The sequence below is a fragment of the Lithobates pipiens genome, unplaced genomic scaffold (assembly GCF_037356315.1).
Source record: "Lithobates pipiens isolate NorthernLeopardFrog02 unplaced genomic scaffold, aLitPip1_a1.2 Scaffold_27, whole genome shotgun sequence".
Lineage (NCBI taxonomy): Eukaryota > Metazoa > Chordata > Amphibia > Anura > Ranidae > Lithobates > Lithobates pipiens.
Genome location: NW_027507788.1, coordinates 18,739,189 through 18,761,688, shown reverse-complemented (window position 1 = coordinate 18,761,688; position 22,500 = coordinate 18,739,189). Strand labels below are relative to the sequence as shown.

General features: G+C 46.3%; 1 protein-coding gene across 2 annotated transcripts in view; it reads right to left on the bottom strand.

Annotated features, from left to right (window-relative positions):
* LOC143933611 (upstream stimulatory factor 2-like) overlaps positions 1-22,500 on the bottom strand; it is a 42,744-nt gene that overhangs the window by 17,425 nt on the left and 2,819 nt on the right. The window contains exon 2 of one of the 2 annotated variants that reach the window (XM_077456559.1): positions 19,017-19,148. The exons of the other annotated variant lie outside the window; for it this stretch is intronic. Within the exon in view, the coding sequence (XP_077312685.1) occupies positions 19,017-19,148 (132 nt within the window). The remainder of the gene's footprint in view (positions 1-19,016; positions 19,149-22,500) is intronic. 2 annotated transcript variants of the gene reach the window in all.

Here is a 22,500-nt window from a genome sequence, read left to right as displayed (position 1 = left end):
AGGCTGTCCTGTCCCTGGGCTCCCGGGCGCCACCATTCTAACTAAGGGAAACAGGCAGTGGAGCCTTGCGGCTTCACTGCCTTTTTCCTACTGCGCATGCGCAAGTCGCGCAACGCTTTGTGAATCGCCGGCTGTGTTGTGGGACACACAGTTCCCAGAACACAGCGCGCCCCATTCCCCAGAAGAAAACGTGAGGAGGAGCAGAATGAAGATCACTGCAGGGTAGGAAGTGGCAGATTAAAGAGGGATTCCGCCCAAAAAAAAATATTAAAAGCCAGCAGCTATAAATACAGCTGCTGACTTTTAATAAATGGACACTCACCTGTCCCGGGTTCCAGCGATGCCGGGAGCCGAGGTCGATCGACCGCTCAGGCCTCGGCTGCTGCCGCCGCCATTCGAGGTGAGGGAATCGGGAAGTAAAGCAAATCGGCTTCACTTCCCGGTTCCCTACTGCGCATGCGCGAGCCGCGCAATAGGAAATCTCCGCACTGTCACTGGGACCCGTGTGTGTCCCTGCAGACAGCGCGGCAGGGCAGGAAATGGCGTAGACTCCCGTGGGAGTCTATGCCCGGAAGTGGGACAGGAATCGTTTTGGGACAGGAATCTCCACCCCCCACCCCCCTCCCCCCTGAAAGGTGTCAATTGTGACAACGGAGGGGGGGGGGTTCCGATCAGCGGAGGTTCCACTTTAGGGTGGATTCCCCTCACTGGAAAAGGCATAATGAGCTAGTATGCACCGCATTCTAGCTCATTATGAAATACTTACCTTAGAACGAGGCCCCCGACATCTGGCCCGATCCACGCCGAGCGAGCTGACACGTTCCCTCTGCGTTTCTTTCGGGTATCGGGGCTCCGGCGCTGTGAGTGGCCGGAGCAGAGATATCATCACTCCCACGCATGCGCACGGGAGATTTCTTCCCGGCAGGGTCCGGCGTCTGCCGGGCTTCCAGCCAAGAATCCCCTGTGCGCATGCGCCGCTGTAGTCAGCGGTGCATTGGGGGGAATATTTATTTTTTTACCTACAGGTAAGCCTTATAGGCTTTCCTGTAGGTAAAAGTCAAAAAATGACTTTACAACCACTTTAATAGTAAGTGGCAGATTAGGACGATCTGCCTAGCAACAGCCATTTCTGGTAAGTTAAAAAAGTTTTTTTCATTTTTTTTCCCCCCAGAATTTTAGGAGCAGTTTTATTTTATTTTTTATTTTTTTGGGGGTGGACCTCCTCTTTAAAGTGATTATAAAGTGTAAGTTTTAAATTTTTTTAATAACAAACCCGTTATACTTACCTATTCTGTGCAGTTGGTGTTATACAGAGCAGCTCTGCTCCTCCTCTTCTTGGGTCCTCTTTGCTACTCCTGGTCCCTCTCTCCTATCGAGTGCCCCCTAAAACAGCAGCTTTCTATGGGGGCACCCGAGCCGAGTGTGAGCTCCATGTGTCCAACCTGGCCCCGCCCCCTTTCTCCCCTGCTTTGGCTGACCGACTTTGATTGACAGCTGTGGGAGCCAATCAGGAGGAGTGTCCCAGATGGCTTAGACATTCGTGGACATCGCTGGAGAGAGATGGGGCTCAGGTAAGTAATTGGGGGGGGGGGGGGGGTGCTGGGGAGGCTGCTACACATAGAATGCATTAAGATAAAAAAAAATAACTTCTGCCCTTACAACTCTTAAGCGTCTTCCTTATGGAAGATGTTTGCGGCGGGTTGGATTGCGCATTCATGTTTGACCGACATTCACAGCACAATGGCTTTTAAGTCTTTCAACCGTTTCTATAATACTTAGTCTGTGGACAGATCTACCAGAACGCTCATCCCTCTGCGCTCTTCTAATGTCTCGTCTACGCACATCCGTTCACTCAGCTCTTTAAAAAGTCATGCAAATAGCATTTTGGCCAAGAAAAATAAATAAATAAAAAACATTTCAGAGATGGAACTGCATGGAAAATGCTCAATGCATGCATTTTAATATTGACCTATCACCACACTTTCTATCTATCAATAATGAATGTGAAGCGCTACTAAATAATATATATTTTCAAAAAAATAAAATAAAATAAAAAATCCCCTTTCTTCTACTGAATACAAAATGCTGCTCGGAGCTCCATCGGGATATTGCAGCCTAGGCAAAGATGACACGGTCTACAGGTGCACTGTGGGTATTTGGCATCGTTAGAGACTGCAGGGGAGGATATCAGTGAGAAAAGAAGATCAGTAGAAAGTAAAGCCCCATGACATCTTTAGAAGATTATATAAAAGCTCCACCTCTGTGTACCCCAGGGGTCCAGTCACACTGGTGTGGTAACGTGTGTTGGTGCAATGCAGTTCCCTTGCCCAGTACCAAGACACCCTTACTGCAGCGCTCCGTAACACAATGCAGTGTACTGTGTTCTATGCATTATGATGTGTTGCCAGCCCATTTAAATCAACGAGCCTCCTTAGGGGTATCGTCCACCATATGCAAAGATTTTATAAATGCATCCAAATTAATAAAGTTAAAAAAAAATATGCATTACCGGTAATTAAATTATTGCAATGGAGCGTGCAGAGCATCGCAACCGCAATCAATACAGCACACAGGAACAGAACGGAGGCTGGCAATCACCTGGAGATCCCTTCCCCGTCACCATTTTTCTCTTGGTGTCAGGAAAAGTTGTTAGATGTGATTCATGCGAATGGCAGCAGACAGAAATGACACTTAGTGCTCTGGGTTGAGATAGTACACACTAGAGAGGGATATGCTTTGTTCATATTTCATGTCTGAGGTTTACAACCACTTTAAAGCGGAGTTCCACCTAAAAGTGGAACTTCTGCTTTAAGCACTCCTCACCTCCTTACATGCCACATTTGAGATGTAATTTTTTTTGTGGGAGGGTGCTTAGTTTTGAGTGGGGCTTTCTGTCCCACTTCCTGCTTCCGCCTAGGCGACTCCTCCTCTCCCCCTAGGCAATCTTCTGGGACACGTCACAGTTCCCACAAGATTGCCTGTCCACTGGGAGAGCGCAGCAAGACTCGTGCATGCACAGTGCGTGCCCGGCCACAAAGCCGCCAGCTGTCACAGCTGGGTGCCCACAGTTACAATGGAGATGCGGGGGGGAGGAGCGGGAGAGGAGCGGGAGAGGAGCGGGAGAGGAACGGGAGAGGAGCGGGAGAGGAGCGGGAGAGGAGCGGGAGAGGAGCAGGGCTCTGTGCGGCTGCATCACTCGATCATGGAACAGGTAAGTGTCTGTTTATTAAAAGTCAGCAGCTAAACGTTTTGTAGCTGCTGACTTCTAACAATAAAAGCCTTGAACTCCGCTTTAAGGCAAATAAAACAAAAACTTGAGCCTTTGGAACCACATTAAAGCGGAGCTATACTCACCTCAGCTCCAGCAATGCAGCATCCTGGAACTCCCCACCAATCGTGGTCGTCTTCTAGTGACCGGCTCCTGGGTATCGAGCGATTTCATTGGCTGGGCCAATATTACTTAACACATGTGTGAAGTGCAGTCAGATTCGGAATTGGGTGTGCAGCTCACTGTATGGGAACAAACAGGCAGGTGGGTCATTTTAATTCAGAAGAGACAAAGCATGTCCATTCTGCATTAAAGTCCTGCCTGTTCGGCCATTTTGGTTTTGTACATAAAGTTCCACTTTCTAAAAAAAATAAAAATAAAAATAAAAAAATGGCTCTAATATTTTGGGAACCCACAAATCCCCGGGTTCAGTCTGGGCACCATAAACTTTAGTAACGAGACAAACGTCAATATAGAACTATATCTCCGAGTTCTAGAAGACGGTCATATGACCAACTGTCTGCCACACAAATACAGAAAACTGCACATAATCAGAATCACATGATCTCGACAAAAATAGGCAGATATTTGTGTAGCAAAGGATGAAAACAAATCTGTGTTGTGCTTTGTCCAGGCAGCCATGAGACAACCGATCCACCGACTACATACAGAGGCGTTTGCTCTTTTTTTTTTTTGTATAGCAATAAACGACATTGGTCTCTGACTACCGGGAACACTATGGGGGAGGGGTTACACGGGAATGTCCTCCATAGCGAAGATTCGGGTCTCCGGCTCCGCGATGTCCACCGATCTTGTCACAATCATTACTGAATAAATTGCATTTTTCTGCCAACCAGTCAATTCAAACTAATAAGTGGCGGTTCACACAGGTGGCGGCTTCAAAGTCGTCCGACTCTGAAGAAGCCGCCCTGTAAGCGCGACTACCAAAACGACTTCTGTATAGAAGTCAATGCAAGCCGCTCCGAAAGTAGTACAGGAAACTTTTTCTAAGTCGGGGTGACTTGAGTCGCTCCTATTAGAACGGTTCCATTGCAATGCATGGAGTGCGACTTGTCAAGCGGCTAAGTCGCCTGACAGGTCGCCCCTTGTGTGATCCGCCACTAAAGGCCCCTTTCACACTGGGGCGGGAGATGCGTTGGCGGTAAAGGGCCGCTATTTTTAGCGGCGCTTTACTGACGGATTTGTGGAGCTATTCGGCCGATACCAGAGCGGCTTTACCCCCCGCTAGCGGCCGAGAAAGGGTTAAAAACCACCGCAAAGCGCCTCTGCAAAGGCGCTTTGCTGGTGGTATAGCCGCGGTGCCCCATTGATTTCACCGCTCCAAAGATGCTGCTAGCAGGACTTTTTTTTTTACCATCCTGCCAGCGCACCGCAAAGCAGCGGCTGTTCCAGGGAGCTTTGCAGGCGCTATTTTTAGCGCTGTAGCCCCCTGCAAAGCACCCCAGTGTGAAAGGGGTTTAAGATGGTTTTGCTATTTTGTTCAATAGCATTCAGGATCAGAGAAATATCCTCAGCGGGTGTTCGGTTGTCGGGCCATGACTTCCATCTCAGCCAGCAAGGCCTGCAGTCTCCCTCACCAAAATGGCGTCAGCACACGAGGCCACGGCCAGACGTTTTTGCTGAGAGGCGGCAGAGCAATTCTTGGATGGCGTGATCCAAATGCCGGGTATGAGAAGAGGATGGGAGACCGGGGCAGATGCTGTAAGCAGGCAGAGGATGATAGATAAACAGGGAGGATCCTGGCAGGAGCTCCACACAGGCACGTCTTCTCGCCTACACATCCCAGCCACGCTACTCACACCTTGTTCTTCAAGTGAAATATTTACTTCGGGAATTGTTTTGCTTCAAGCAAATGTTTTCTCTTGGCATTTTTTTATCCAGAAATGGCATCCTTAACAGTGGTCCAGTGCATACACAGACACGCCATGAGTCTTTCTTTGCCAGGTTCTGGGTACCTGGCAGAGACCCTCACGGCATGTCTGTGCAAGCAGCAGAGACCTCAGAGCTTGTGTGCACCCAATGGGAGGATATTTCCCAAACCGCTACCGGGATGGTTTGTGAGATGCCATACATGTGCGCACATGCTGTGGGGTCTACTGACGTAATCATTGTCTAGGTCGTAATTTAGCGAGGGGGGAGAAAAAAAAGTGATTTGCAATGGGGGGGGGGGGGGGCTTGTTGTCTGCCACCTTGCAAAAATAGGGGAAGCATACTGTAACCACTTGCCAAAAAAGGCAATCCCCGTGTGTCTTCTGGTTGAAGTGGTTATCCAGGGGCCATGACTGCAGCTATCACCCCAGTATTGCTTTTTTTTTTTTTTTATTTAGTCAGTGATTCTCTAGAAAGTAAAAAGGAATCATAGCAGCTAAGAAGCCTCTGGACTGCCTTTACATGCTGCGGGAAGGGGGTTTTCCTAGCCACCTTCTACAACTCTTCCATCCCCACCCGGGACTGAAACCAGCGGTTGTGCTGGCTTACCATAGAGAAGACCAAGGACCGGGAACGTCCCCCGATCAGCTCTATGATCTAAGAAACCAGAAGAACTTATGACACATCCGGCTTCAGTCTCATGTAAACAAGCCGTTACCGAAACATCAGATCAAACCAATCTCGGTTTGATCAGATGCTTTTCAGGGCGGAGAAGAGATCTGGGGTCCAATAGATCTCAGATGCCTCGTTGAAGAGTACTCGTCACTGCCCAAGTCATCACAAGGGATGTTGTTCATCCCTTGTGATAGCAATAAAGTAATAAAGTAAAGTAAATAAAGTAATAAAATAAAGTAGTAAAGTAATAAACAAAAGAAAAATAAAATAATATACATACATATAAATATGTTTGGGGGTTCTAAGTAATTTTCTAGCAAAAAAATTTAAAATACAGATTTTAACTTGCATGTAACAAGCGTCAGAAAAAGACTTATGCCCTGTACACACGGCTGGACTTTCCGAGGGAAAATGTGCGATCGGATCTTGTTCTCGGAAAATCCGATCGGTTGTGGGTGCCATCAGACTTTTTCCGTGTGAATTTCCGCCACGCAAAGTTTGAGAGCCGGATCTAAAATTTTCCGACAACAAAATCCGATCGTTTAAATTCCGATCGTGTGTAGACAATTCCGACGGACAAAGTGGCATGCCTGCTCAGAATAAATTACGAGACAAAAGCTATTGGCTACTGCCCTCTTTATAATCCCGTCGTACGTGTTGTACGTCACCGCATTCTGAACGATCGGATTTTCTGACAACTTTGTGCGACCGTGTGTATGCCAGACAAGTTTGGCCCAAAAGCCGTCTGAAAAAATACGACGGATTTTGTCATTGGAATGTCCGACCGCGTGTACAGGGCATTAGTGTTTAAGTCAGGGGTGCCCAACCTTTTGAAGAGCGAGGGCCACTTAAGTGACTTCGTAACCAGTCGTGGGCCACAACGAGCGGAGCGGGCGAATGACAGGTCCGTGTCCACTGTGCATATGCAGAGTGGACACAGACACAGTCCACGCTACTCTATGGGCCCTCTGATCCGATCAGATGGAAGGGGACGGATCCACTTCTGTTTTTTTAGCGGATCTGAGGTAGGCGGTTGTAAATGGACACAAGTCTGTTTTCATCTGCCGCTCCATATAGGTAAATGGAGCGTCCGATTGGGTTGGACCAATTGTGTAAAAGGGGCCTAAGACAGCTTTTACACTTATGATTTGTGGTCTACCCACGCCGCAGGTGCAGCACAGTTCACCTGTGGTTTTCCTGTGGGTTAGCTGTACTTTACCATACAATTCATTTATATCCAGCGGGTTTGGTGCACTTTCTGGAAGCGCCCCAACCCGCAAGTAAAACCAGAAGTCTATTGCTCAGTGCAGGTAACCGTTCAGTTTGAAAGCCGCCCAGTAACCACTGCAGAACAGATATGCCCATACATACACTGTGATTTTAGTGAGTTCCATTCAGTTATCGCCAACTGCTGCTGTCCCAGGCAGAGCGCATTTGGTATCATTCCACCTATGACATGAGATGGCGCTATACAGGAAGCTTGGCTTATGCGGCTCTTCAGGTGCTTGCTTCATCTAACATTGGCTTCATTGACAACTGGGATGGTGGGTTGGCAACCTGCATTCTGGGCTTGCCAACCCAGGGCAAGAGGTCACGGGCCACATCAGAGGGCTCTGCGGTCCGGTTGGGCACCCCTGGTTTAACTGGTTAAACTGACTTCATTCCTTTGATCCATTCTAAAAGAACTAAATGTTACTTTGTATATCTTCTATCTATCTATCTATCTATCTCTATATATATATCTCTATCTATATCTCTCTATCTATATATATCTCTATCTATATCTCTCTATATCTATCTCTCTATCTCTCTATCTATCTATAGTACTTTTTTTTTTTTTACTAGTAATGGCAGAGATCCGCAACTTATAGCGGGGCAGCGATATCGCGGCGGACAGATCAGAAACCTAACTGACTTTTTAGGGAACCTGTAACACTAATACAGTGATCCGTGCTAAAAATATGCACTGTCACAATGACACTGGCTGAGAAAGGGGGCAATCAAAGGGTTGTGTGCCTAGCCTGAGTTTCTATAGTACTGTGTGGGGGGGATGCTTTTACTAAGGGAAGACAAGGATCATAGTCCCTGCTTTGCAGGAACACAGGATCCATGTCTTACCTATAGACAGAACAGCAATCTGCCTGGTTTACATAGGCAAGACTGCCGTTCTTCCCCTGTGTCGGATGATCAGCGGGTGTGGGCAGACATCGAGTACAAATCACAGTGGGAGAGAGCCGGCACGCATTCGTGCCTGCTGCCTGGAAGTACAGGACCTCACACACTAATTATATATATATATATATTATATATATATACACACACACACACACACACACACGTGATCCTGTGCACAGAGGCCGCCCTGTAGTAGTATATCTGCTACAGGGCGGTTGGCAAGTGGTTAAAGGGCTGAGAGGTGCTGGCGCAAAGGGGTTAAAAGTTACCAAAGTGTCTTTTTTTTTTTATTGTGTTTGAAAAAACGCTGCCCAAATACTTTTTGACATAAAAAACACCCACTATTTGATTTTCTAGGGTCTCTGCTTAAAAAAAAAAAATTACATACACACACACACATATATATAATTATACATACATACACACTTTATTTATTGGCGTATATGTTATATGCCGAAACTTCAATTTTAACTGCCTCAGAGAGGACCGGGGGGGGGGGGGGGGGGGGGGGGTTGCGGCGTGACGAGCGCTGTCAGATTACATACAGTGAAAATCTCCTGGGCCGCCATTGGACCAATGTTCTGTCTATCATAGGAGATTCTCACTGTATTAAATCTGCTGGCGCTCATCCCACCCCCCCTCCCTGTCCCTTCTAGGATGCAACTAGGCATCAATCAGGCTGCATTGATGGCAGTTGTGAGGATGCAGATGGGCACTGACCCTTATTTTGCTTCAAAGTTCCTTATCTCAAATTTACGTTTATTTCCTGAAACTTACGTCTTAAAGCGGGAGTCCGTGTTTTTTTTTTTTTTTTAAAAGCCAGCAGCTACAAATACTGCAGCTGCTGACTTTTAAAATAATGACACTTACCTGTCCAGCGCGCCCGCGATGTCGGCACCCGAAGCCGATCTCTCGATCGTCTCTCGGGTGCTGCCGCCGCCATCTTGGGTATGGGAATCAGGAAGTGGAGCCTTTCGGCTTCATTTCCCGGTTCCCTACTGCGCATGCACGAGTCGCGCTGTGCGATAAGGATGGCCCCCGCTGCCTCTGGGATCCGTGTGTTTCCCAGCAGGCAGCGGGGGACTTTCGGAAAGGGGCGTAATCTACGCCCCTTTCCGCAGAGAGCTATCCCGGAAGTGGGTGCAGATACCTGTACTGTACTGGTACCTGCACCCCCCTCCCCCCTGAAAGGTGCCAATTGTGGCGCCGGAGGGGGGGGGGGAGGATTCCAATGAGCGGAAGGTCCACTTTAGGGTGGACCTCCGCTTTAAAATGAATGTGCGTGTTATATGCTGATAAATATGGTGTGTATATATATATATATATATATATATATATATATATATATATATATATATATATATATATATATATATATATATATAGTAGGAAGCAGGTGGTTAGGTAAGTATTCTTGCTTGTATTTGACTGGTAAAAGCACAGGAGCCCCGTCTCCGGCGCCATAACAAGCCATTGTTTTCTGAAATGACACCGGCATTATGTGTTTGATCAGCTAATATGCAAACAAAGCCGGTGACGTTCTTCAGTATAAGAAATGACACGGCAATCAGTTCATTACTTTACAGTTAAACTCTTTCTTGCCGCCTGTTACCAAGGAACACAATGAAAGCTTTACACCAACAATCCAGTGATGGCATTTAAACAAGTACAGAGCCAGCAAACAGGCCTCATTGTTGGAGTCGTGTAGCTGGGGAGGCCGGCTCCACCGGCACACACTGAATACCATTACAAATAGGATTATTTCTTATACTCTTACAAAGTCTTTTATAAAAGGATTTCTCACTTGCTCAGAGCGGAATAAGAATCCCAAGCGTTGCCACATTCAGTCTGGTGTCTTATGGGGGGGGGGGGGGGGGGGCTTTACACCGCCGCTTTTCTTCTGTGTGAAGAAAGAACGCAAATGGCGGCAATGTGTATAAAAAAAATAGAAATCTGAAACAACTTCATAAAAGTATTGTCAAAGAACAAGGGTATACAAGTGGGTACGTTTCAGCTCATGCCAGGCTCACTTTAACCACTTTCAGACCGGACCATTTTGCTGGCCAATGACCAGAGGTCTTTTTACAATTTGGCACTGCGCTGCTTTAACTGGTAATTGCGCGGTCATGCAATGTTGTACCCAAACAAAATTTGCGTCCTTTTCTTCCCACAAATAGAGCTTTCTTTTGATGGTATTTGATTGCCTCTGCGATTTTTATTTTTTGCGATATAAACGTAAAAAGACCGCAAATTTTGAAAAAAAATGATATTTTCTACTTTTTGTTATTAGAAAAATCCAATAAACTCAATTTTAGTCATACATTTAGGCCAAAATGTATTCAGCCACATGTCTTTGGTAAAAAAAAAAGTCAATAATTGTATATTTATTGGTTTGCGCAAAAGTTGTCACATCTACAAACTAAGGTACGTTTTCTGGAATTTACGCAGCTTTTAGTTTACGACTGCCTATCTCATTTCTTGAGGTGCTAAAATGGCAGGGCAGTACAAACCCCCCCAAATGACCCCATTTTGGAAAGTAGACACCCTAAGGAAATTGATAAGAGGCATGTTGAGCCCATTGAATATTTTATTTTTTTGCCTCAAGCGATTGAATAATGACAAAAAAAAAATTTTTTTTTTACACAAAGTTGTCACTAAATGATATATTGCTCACGCATGCTATGGGCATATGTGAAATGACACCCCAAAATAAATTCTGCTGCTTCTCCCGAGTACGGGGATACCACATATGTGGGACTTTTTGGGAGCCTAGCCGCGTACGGGGCCCCGAAAACCAAGCACCGCCTTCAGGCTTTCTAAGGGCGTTACAGTTTTGAAGGCCATAAAATGCCAAGATGGCACAAACCCCCCCCCAAATGACCCCATTTTGGAAAGTAGACACCCCTAAATTTAGGGGTACACTAGTGAGACTAGGTAATAAATGGCGGGTGCCCTGAAACTATAAAAAAAATAACTAACCAACCAGCGTCACCTGTAACAGTTATATGGTGATCACTGGTGAAAGGGTTAACTAGGGGGCAATCAGGGGGCTTTATGCGGTAGTATATGGGGGTCCCTGGCGCTATAAAAAGCTGCGGCGAACCTAAATACCTACCTGCCTAACTAGCGTCACCTGTGACACTAATACAGCGATCAGAAAAACTATCGCTTATTAGGCTGGGTTCACACTGGAGCGATGCGGGAACGCCACGAATCCGCGGCGGGTTCCCGCATCACATGCCTCCCGGCGGCAGTTCACACTGCCCTATGCGAACTGCTGGGAGTGTCAGTGAAATGTTAATGACACCCCCAGATCAGTTCGCATATCGCAGTGCGATCTGCAAACTCGGATCGCATGGTGTGAACACCCATGCGATCCGATTCTGCTGCGGGCCAAAAAAAGGGTCCCGTGCGAATTTGCGGCGGGTGCGACACGAATTCAGCCATACTATCTGTATGGCTGAACTCGAATCGCACAGAGATCGGATGTGATTTGCACTGCAGTGCGGTGCGAATCACATTCGTTCTCATAAACCGCTGCAATGTGAACCCAGCCTTAGTGACACTGGCGACGGGGGGTGATCACGGGGTTAAACCTTTATTGGGGGGGGTTAGGGGGGTACATTAGAACTAAAGGGGGCTAACCCTAACTGCCCTAACAGTTATTACAGTCACAAATGACACCAATGCAAAAAAAAAAAAAGCAATTGGCGTCACTGTGACTGGGGGGGCAGGGGTAATTGGGGGGTGATCGGGGGGTAAAGGGGGGGTGTGAGTGTGCCTGGCATGTTCTACTGTATGTGTGGTGTGTTGGTGCAACTCATCGAACCTCTCTCCTCAGTGCCGGAACGTAAAATACCGACACGGAGGAGAGAATACATCACTTCCTCTCCTGTGTTTACATTACAGGAGAGGAAATGATGTCACGGGACATTTTCATTCGTCGGGAGCGATCGCGAGGGGGTGGCCATGAATGAATGGCCGTCCCCTCGTCCGGGATCGCTCCCGAACGAATACCGACCGCCGCAGGCACCGGGTGGGGGCCCGATCGGGCCCCCGACCGGTGGGCAGGCAAGGACGTACATGTAAGCCCTTATGCCTGCCCGTGCCATTCTGTCGACGTACATCGTCGTGCGGCGGTCGGCAAGTGGTTTAAAAAAAAAAAAAAAAAAAAAAAAAAGTGAGCTTTGCCAATGCTATGCAACAGATTCAGGTTATTGCAGATGCACAACACGAATCCTTGCGCTTGCTGGGAAAGGAAAAAGAACACTCTACAACTTTTGTTGTTCGATTTCCTTTAGATTTACTTTCAACTATGTAGTAGAAGGTTCTGCCTGATTGCATACAAACAGAAAGTGTTCAGATGTGACCTCATATTATGTGGTTTTGGTAAATCAAAATGAAAAAAACAAAAAACAAAAGAAGCTTTAGCAGCTGTGTGCGGGTGTGCGTGAGGCAAACCACTTAACACTGTCAGGGGTGCTTACAATAATCAGATACTATTCAATTAAATGGGTTCTAAAAGGCTGAAGTTTTTTTTTTTTTTACCTTCATGCATAAAACCTTCTCTGTTCAGCTGCCCCAATACAATAATTACCTGAACCCAATCTCCCAATCTTCCTGCAGTACTGTGCAGGAGAGCCTCAGCTCTCCGGGGACTCTACCTCCCCATTGGTTCCCACTGCTGTGAATCACAGCCAGTGAGCCAATAAGGAGATAAGAGTGGTAGGGCCAAGCCGCAGCTCTGCGTGTGAATGGACACACAGAGCAGCAGCTCCAGAGCGAGCCTGCCCAAGTGCCCCCTCATAGCAAGTTGCTTGCTCTGGAGGAACTCAGCAGGAGGGAGGGGCCTGGAGAACCGGCGGGGGGGACCTGAGAAGAGGAGGATCGGGGCTGCTCTGTGCAAGACTATTACACAGAGCAGGTAACGATACGTTTGTTATTTTAATGTTAAAAAAAAAAAAAAAAAAAAATCAGACGCTTTACTATCACATTAAAACCTTTATCCAAAAATAAAAATGATTATAAAGTATGATTATAGTATGTATTATAAAGTATAAAGAAAACGATTGCAGCCTCCACATCTAATGATTGGCAAGTCGCAGTATATTCAATTTTTTGGCTTTAAGTTTAAGCGCCCATTCACACCGGTGCAGCTTTGAAATTGCTCTACTTCCGCCGCACATCAGTAACAATAATAATTACAATTCAATTCTAGTATATATATTTATATGTTATAAACCAGAGTTAAGTGCGGTCTAATTGTTACCCCCCTCCCTACAAAAAAATAAAATTAAAAAAATCATAATAAAAATAATAATAAATAATATATATTAGAATTGAATGTTAATGTTATAAACCAGAGTTAAGTGCGGTCTAATTGTAACCCCCCTCCCTACAAAAAAATAAATAAAAAAAATCATAATAAAAATAAATAATATATATTAGAATTGAATGTTAATGTTATAAACCAGAGTTAAGTGCGGTCTAATTGTAACCCCCCCCCCCCTCCCAAAAAAATATAAATAAATCTGTATTAAGAAAAGGATGAAGTCTTCCCTGGAAAGTGCATCCAAACTGCAGCTCATCCTGGAACAGAGCATCCTATGCGGCTGAATGACCCATTTAATCTGAGAATTACAAAAGCAGAAGCAGGCAGAGCGGTGGGGGAGCTGCGCATTCACACGATAAAAGACTATCAACTAAAACACTAAAATCCAGAATCAGGCCAACAGGAAAACAAAAAAATAAAAACAATCACAGCTGTGAGTGACACATGAGAGAAAACAGAGGCATAAATGGGAAGTGATGTCCTCTGGATGAAAAGGAAAGTGAAGTGTCACGTCTCCTCCTGTAATATTAGTCTGAAGTTATGTAAACAAACGATTTCTGCATGCAGAGCAAACATCATGTGACCGCCACCCAACACCACAAGCGCCTTCCACAACAAGCCAGCAAGAGAAAAAAAAAAAAAGTGCACAAAATGTGGAAACTTTTGTCCACAACTCAGGCCTTCAGCTTATGGGTGGCGGAGGAGCCGCACACTGCCTGACCTTGGCTTACGTGTCACTAGACCGTGGGTGCCGCATGCAGGCAGTCCCATTCATGTCTATGAGGATGCAGCAGCTGCACGGACACAGTCGTCCTGATGTGACGGGTGAACCTAAACCGACTTTAGGGTCTCCACCACAGCATCTATGTCCCCCCCATCCGGTGTGTTCTACTGAGGGGAGAAGGTCAGGCTAGGAGTTTCGCCCTGACGCCATGTAATCTACAGAACAGGTCACATTTGGGCGAGCAGCTGTAGCATCCTCATAGACATGAATGGGACTGCCGGCATGCAGCACCTGCTGGTTAGGAAACCAGGGTGGATAAAAATCAATGATTAAAAAACAAACAAACACACAACAGATCTTTTATTTAAATTTGATTTTTTTTGATTTCAGCAGAATTATTTTAATAAAATCCTTTTGGAGTAAACTATCCATGGTGGATGAAAATCAATGAACTTAAAAAAAAATTATAATTTATATATATATATATCAGATTTTGTGTTTTATTTAAATCTGATTTTTTTTTTTATCAAAATGTATTTTAATAAAAAGTTTTTGGAGTAAAAATCTAAACAATAGTTTTCTACTGAAGATACATTAATAATTTTGTTTATTCAGCATGAAGCGAAGCTTAATTATTTAGCACGAGGCTGGTATAGCCTGCAATATTTACATTTTTGGTAAACTCATTCAATTAATCCAAGCTCTGCAAGCTGAGATAACATGCACTGCATTGATGCATTCACACAATTTTACAGTAACCATGAGATAAAAACTAAGTTCAAAAATATTCCTTCACCCCATTGTTTTGCAAATCTATGTACACTACAAACTGTATGATTGATTCGGTTCTGATATCGCTGTTTTACTAACCTGACAGAATGTTAGTCTAAATAGGAAATCTTTATTTTGTTTGCAAATATTAAAGATTCTCAGTACCAGCAAGAATAAGACCTTACATTTAAAGAGCACCTGTCATTTCAGATCCATCATGGCAGCACCTGTTGTCAGGCATCCATTTACCTGCTGCCGCCACGTCCCCCAACCTTGTTGTGTCACTGCCGCATCACCAGCCGTCCCATTATGGTGGGACTGTTGGGGAGCCAACAGCGGGACAGAGGACGAGATGAAGGAGCCAACAGCGGGACAGAGGACGAGATGAAGGAGCCAACAGCGGGACAGAGGACGAGATGAAGGAGCCAACAGCGGGACGGAGGAGGAGGAGCCAACAGCGGGACAGAGGAGGAGCCAACAGCGGGAGATATGAGGAGGAGGAGTCAACAGCGGGACAGAGGAGGAGGAGCCAACAGCGGGACAGAGGAGGAGGAGCCAACAGCGGGACAGAGGAGGAGGAGCCAACAGCGGGACAGAGGAGGAGGAGCCAACAGCGGGACAGAGGAGGAGGAGCCAACAGCGGGACAGAGGAGGAGGAGCCAACAGAGATGTCAGTTGCTCTTTAAAATTCATGATTTAGACCCCTTTCACACCGAGCCGTCCCGGGCGTCCGCGGTAAAGCGGCGCTATGTTTTATCGCCGCTTTAGTAGCACTATTCGGCCGCTAGCAAGCGGTTTTAACCCCTGCTAGAGGCTGAAAATGGGTTAACTCTGGCAGCAAAATGCTGCTGCAGCGGCACTTCGTCCCCGATATAGCAGCGCTGCCCCATTGTTTTCAATGGGGAGAACTGGTGTATTCACCGCTCCTACAGCGCTGTAAAGAAGCTGCTGGCGGGACTTTTGTGACGCCCTGCCAGCACACCGCTCCAGTGTGGAAGCACTCAGGCTTTCACACTGGGTTTGCAGCTGAGGCTTTTTTCAGGCGCTACTTTTAGCGCTGTGGCACCTGAAAAACGCCTCCAGCATGAAAGGGGTCTGAAATGATTTAACCACTTACGGACTGCCCACCATCGTTGTACGTCAGTTCAGTTTGATTTGTTGAGATTAGCTGTGATTGGCCACAGCTAATTGCGTGGTATAGATGGGCTGTGATTGGCCCTGTCTGTACCATGTGATCAATCACAGCTAGCAACACAATTATAAAGAATGGACAGCAAGAAAGGAAGCCATCCATTGTTTACAGTTGTCATGTGATCAGCTGTGATTGGTCAGAGTAATCACATGATACTTGCAACCGGCCCAGTTTACTAATTAGTCATTGCCCCTCACATGACATCCACCCGGTTGCAATTTTGCTATAGGCCGAGCAGGAACTGGTTAAGGTAGAACTCTGGGATTTTTCTGTAGGGACAGATTAACAATTTAAGGACGAGCCGCCACCGTTATACGTCGTACTTTGACGTTGAATATCATTGTTATAGCAGCAGAAAGCAGTCATAGCCCCGGTATATTCTTAAATGTCGGGCGGTCCGCTTTCAGGTAAAAGTGGTCTCCGCGGCGGGAGAGGTCACCACCTCCCCCCCCCACTCTCCTCTTTTTATTGCATTTAAGGGGAAATATGAGATCTGAGGTCTTTTTGACCCCAAATCTCCCATTAAAGAGGTCCTGTCATGATTTTTTTTTTATTATTATTACAAGGGATATTTACATTCCTTGTAATCAGAGTAAAAGGGGTTCAAAATTCAAAAAAGCCCCCCCCCCCCCCTGCGTGCAGAAGCGAACGCATATGTATGTCGCTCTCTCATTTGAAAACGGTGTTCAAACCACACATGTGAGGTATCGCCACGATTAATAGAGCGAGAGCAATAATTCTAGCCTTAGACTTCATTTGTAACTCAAAACTGATAACCTGTAGACACACAATTTTTAAACGTCGCCTATGGAGATATTTAAGGATGAAAGTTTGTCGCCATTCCACGAATGGGAGCAATTTTGAAGCGTGACATGTTGGGTATGAATTTACTCGGTGTAACATCATCTTATATTATATATATAAAAATTTGGCTAACTTTAGGCCCCTTTCACACTGGGGCGGTGCGGCCACCGCCGTCGTTTTAGCGGCGGTCTGCGGGCGCTAGCAGGGTGGTTTTAACCCCCGCTAGTGGCCGAAAAAGGGTTAAAACCGCCCGCAAAGCGCCGCCGGTATTGCCGTGCTGTCCCATTGATTTCAATGGGTAGGAGCGGTTTAGGAGCGGTGAATACACCGCTCCTTCACCGCTCCAAAGATGCGGCTAGCAGGACTTTTCTCACCGTCCTGCCAGCGCACCGCTTCAGTGCGAAAGCCCCTCCGGCTTTCACACTGGAGCGAAAGGGGCCGTTTTTTTTCAGGAGCTACACAGGTGCTATTGTTAGCGCTGTAACGCCTGAAAACCGCCCCAGTGTGAAAAGGGGCCTTACCGTTTTATTTTTAATTTACAAAAAAAAGTATTTTTTTCCCCCAAAAACTAAAAATTCGCAAATACGGTGACCGCTGCGCAAATACGGTGTGACATAAAGTATTGCATGACTGCCATTTTATTCTCTAGGGCAGCAATGGTGAACATTGGCACCCCAGATGTTTTGAAACGACATTTCCCATGATGCTCCACTACACTGCAGAGTGCATTAGCATCATGGGAAATGTAGTTCCAAAACATCTGCAGTGCCAAGGTTCCCCATCACTGCTCCAGGGTGTTTGGTAAAAAAATAAAAAATAAATATTATAAATAATTTTTTATTTTTTTTACCAAACACCAAAATAAATATTATAAATAATATTTTTTTTTAATTTTTTTTACCAAACACCCTGGAGCAGTGATGGGGAACCTTGGCACTGCAGATGTTTTGGAACTACATTTCCCATGATGCTCATGCACTCTGCAGTGTAGTGGAGCATCATGGGAAATGTAGTTCCAAGGTTCACCATCACTGCTCCAGGGTGTTTGGTAAAAAAATAAAAAATATATTATTTATATATATATATATATATATATATATATATATATATATATATATATATATATATATATATATATATATATATATACACACACACACACTTTTTTTTATGCTTGGGGGTTTTAAGTAATTTTCTAGCAGAAACAAACAAGCCTGATTTTAACTTGTAAAAAAACAAAGTTTGAAAAATAGGTCCGGTCCTTAAGTGGTTAAATCAAATCCGCCCTGGCATAAACCATCGGCCCATTCCCAGTGTATGGACCTCAACGCGCGTTGGTTGCTTGTCCTTATGGCCCATACACACGATCAGAAAATCATATGAAACATTCCGCTTTCAAATCGATTGTACAATAATCCGATCGTTCCTACACAGCTTTTGAGAGCTGAACGCGACAGTTCACCCGATATTATCCAATGGGACGAGCACAAAAAATTTTTTCTCATACGACACCGTACAATTTTGTTTAATCAGTACTGTTGACGAATGAAAATACAATACATTACACCACTTACAAATTTTTATTCTGTCATACGAAAATTTTTGTAACTTTAGTAAACGCTTCATTTAAAAAGAAAAAAAAAACAAAAAAAAAAAAACCAATCATTCATCCGATAATCTCATGGTGTGCGCCGGGCTTTAGCCAGGAAGGTGGAAAACACTCTACAAAACATATCCCTGTAGGACTAAGGGCCCATCCCTGAGCAATAATAAAAATGTCCCCCCCCCCCCCCCCAGGGGTGGACTGTTCCAGGTCTAAGGAGCCTGCTCTGGGAGTGATGACGTCAGGAACAGTTCACATTCACTGGAGTGAGGGGGGGGGGGGGGGGTGCCAGACCAGTCTTGTGCTGGAAGGATTGGAGGATCAGATAAGTATATCTCCTCTCCCCTACACAAAAATGCAGCTCCAATGCATAGGTAAAAATAAATAAAATTGCCCAAAGCTGGGCTTTAACAGACTGGTGTGAATACAACCTTACAGCTGAACTCTAGGCACAAGAAAAAAAATTAAAAAAAAAAAAAAAAAAAAATAAAAAACTTTCTTCTACATACATCCCTCATTAGCTACAGGGGATACAAGTCCATTCTGTGTACACCGCTCATCTTTACAAAACCCAGATATTACCTTGTAAAAGTAGCAGTGACATCATCATAGTCTGCGCAGAGAGCTGAGCTGTGGGAGGGGTCCAGCAGGGTCCACCCACTACCAGCTGCCTGCGGAAAGCTACAGGAGGGGGCGGAGACAAGACCAGTCACCCTGCACAAGGAGAGAGGAACAGCAGTGAGCGGTCTTTATTACAGGAAGGAAAAAAAAAAGTCGCACACTGGACGACTGCACAGAAGTGGAAGAGAAATACACAGAGCACGATTCCAGGTAAAAATAAACATGACCAAATGCATTTAGACAATATCTTCTGATCCCCCCCCCCCCCTCGGGGTTCAGTACAGTGGATGTTCTTCTCCTAACATTTAAACCTTCCTGTTGTCCAAATGCACAATTTTCAACATTTTGGTAAGCCAGCCGCAACATATGAGTTATTAGGGCACACAGGGGTTAGGGATGAGTTGCAACGGGGCACACACCACCCGCATTTGCATGCATTGCTATAGCTTAAAGTGGTTGTAAACCCTTACAAACCACTTTGACCTACAGGTAAGCCTAGATTAAGGCTTACCTGTAGGTCCAAGAAATATCTCCTAAACCTACACGGTTTAGGAGATATTTGCCCGAAGACAGGCACCACTGTCTACGGCGCATGCGCCGTAGACAGTGGCACGCAGGCGCACTGAGCGCGGCATTTCCAACAACGGGGCTGCCGCGCGTGCGCATGCGCGGGAGTGACGTCGTCGCGGCTCCGCCGAATGACAGCGGCGGAGCTGCGAGACCCCACCGAAAAAGATGGATGCGCCGGACTACAGGGGACAGCGGTGACATCGCTGGCTCCTGTGTCAGGTAAGTGACACATAATGGGCTACTATGCGATGCATAGTAGTCCATTATGCTTTGCCTTTGCAGGGAATGAAAGAGGAAGTAAACTCATCAGGGTTTACTTCCTCTTTAAAAGGGGTTGTAAAGGTTCATGTTTTTGCACCTTATTGCATCCTATGCATTAAGGTGAAAAAACATCTGAAGATTACCGCCCCCCCCCCCCCCGGTTTACTTACCCGAGCTCTCGAAAGCCCACGTTCGATCGTTGCCCGGACTTCTTGGCTCTTCATTGGATAGCAGCGCAGCCATTGGCTCGCACGACTGTCACTCAAATCCAATGACGCGGGGGAGAGTCCAGCACTCGGCAGCTATGGGCACTGAATGCAGGACTTGGGAGCGTGCCCGCAAGGTAACCCCCCCCCCCAGGAGAGTGCTTCTCCCAGGGGGTTATCTGATATGGGGAAGAGCTGGAGAGCCACCGGGGGGGACCCCAGAAAATGCCATTCGGGGGCCACTCAAAACAAGAGTGTAAGTATGACATGTTTGTTATTAAAAAAAAAAAAAAAAAAAAAAAAAAAAAAAAATCGAACCTTTAGTGTCACGTTAAGGCTAGATTTAGAGTCTAGCTCTAGATTTGTGCGTCGAAACCAGGAGTAGGCAACCTCCAGCTGTGGCAAAACTACAAATCCCATCATGCCTCTCCCTCTAGGAGTCACGCCTGTGATTGTCAGGGTCTTGCAAGGTCTCATGGGACTTGTAGTTTCACCCACAGCTGGAGGGCAGAGGTTGCCTAACCCCTCCCCCCTAGTCTAAATCCACCAACTCCTCTAAAGAGTGCTCAACGTTTACACAATGCTTCACAGAGGCAATTGACAGGCAGTGAGGAGGCAATGTGACTCCTTCTTACTGCCCCATTTAACCCCCCTTTTTTTTTGCTAGCAAATGCACCACTGCATGCAAAGGAGGGCACCAAAAAAAAAAGGGGGTTCAACCACACATTTTTTGTAACCACAAGTCTACATTTAGCCCAAGTGCAAACCCAGATTAAAGCCAACACTAACTTTTAAATTAAAGTGGTTCTAAAGTCTCAAGGTTTTTTTTTAACCTTCATGCATGAAAGTTAGAAAACAAACAAAACAAAAAAAACGTCCCCCCTCCCAAATACTTCCCTGAGCCCCATCTCGACTCAGCAATGTGCACGAGGACCTCAGCTTTCCAGGGACTCTCCCCTTCTCATTGACTGAGACAATTACAGCCAGCGAGCGAATGAGGAGAGAAAGGAGATGCGAGGATGGATACGCAGAGCTGTGGCTCAGGAACGAGTCAGCCTGGGTGCCCCCATTGCAAGCGGCTTGCTTGGGGGGGGGGGGGGGGTAAGAGCACCGGCAGGGTGGGGGGACCAGAGCTGCTCTATGCAAAACCACTTCACACAGCAGGTGAAATCAAAATGAAAAAAAAAAAAAAAAACTTTTAATATCACTTTAAGGCTCTTTGCACACTGGCCATCTACAGGTTGAGCACCGGTCAGAAGTAGGCGCAGCATCCCTTTTGCACATGGGGCGGTCCAGGAGCGGCACAGCCTGCACTGCACCTTTTTCTCACACTAATACGTTGGTCCCTGCCGGCGTATTAGTGTGCTCAGCAGAGATGGGTGCAGCGCCAGGTGTGCTACAGGCAACCTGGCAAAGACTTAAGGCCTCATGCACACGGACGTTTTTACAGCCGCTTTTTTGAGCGTTTTTTGCAGCTTAAAGCGGAGGTCCACCCTAAAGTGGACCTTCCGCTCATCGGAACCCTCCCCCCCTCCGGCGCCACAATTGGCACCTTTCAGGGGGGAGGGGGGTACAGATACCTGTACAGTACAGGTAACTGCACCCACTTCCGGGATAGCTCTCTGCGGAAAGGGGCGTAGATTACGCCCCTTTCCGAAAGTCCCGCCCCTTTCCGCAAGTGCCCCGCTGCCTGCTGGGAAAACACACAGATCCCAGAGGCAGCGGGGACCGTCCTTATTGCGCAGCGCGACTCGCGCATGCGCAGTAGGGAACCGGGAAATGAAGCCGAAAGGCTCCATTTCCTGATTCCCATACCCAAGATGGCGGCGGCAGCACCCGAGAAACGATCTACAGATCGTCTTCGGGTGCCGACATCGCGGGCGCGCTGGACAGGTAAGTGTCACTATTTTAAAAGTCAGCAGCTGCAGTATTTGTAGCTGCTGGCTTTTTAAAAAAAAAAAAAAAAAAAAAAAAAACACGCGGAGTCCCGGCGGACTCCCGCTTTAAAAAGGCCTGTCCATGTTAGTCTATGGCTTCATGCCCACCTAGGCATTTTTGAGCTGCAAATGGCATAGGCGTTTTTAAGCTGTAAAAAAAACCCCAGGACCAGTGCGTTCCCTGGCGCGGAGCTAGAGCTGTAAAAACGCGAATTGCGGGAAAACGCGCAAAATATTTTCTTTGTTTTCTGAGTGCTATAGCCAAGAGATGTGTTTCTTTAAAAACGCTACTTAACGCTAAAAAACGCACAAAAACGCCAATGCAAAACGCGGTAAAAATCGCGTTTTTTTAACGCCGATTTTTCCAGGCGTCGGAGCTAGCTTTGCAGCCAGTTTTTTAAAACGTCCGTGTGCATGAGCACTAAGACTTCATAAGCTGCCAGTAGCTGTGGCCGGGCGCTGCAGCTCTGC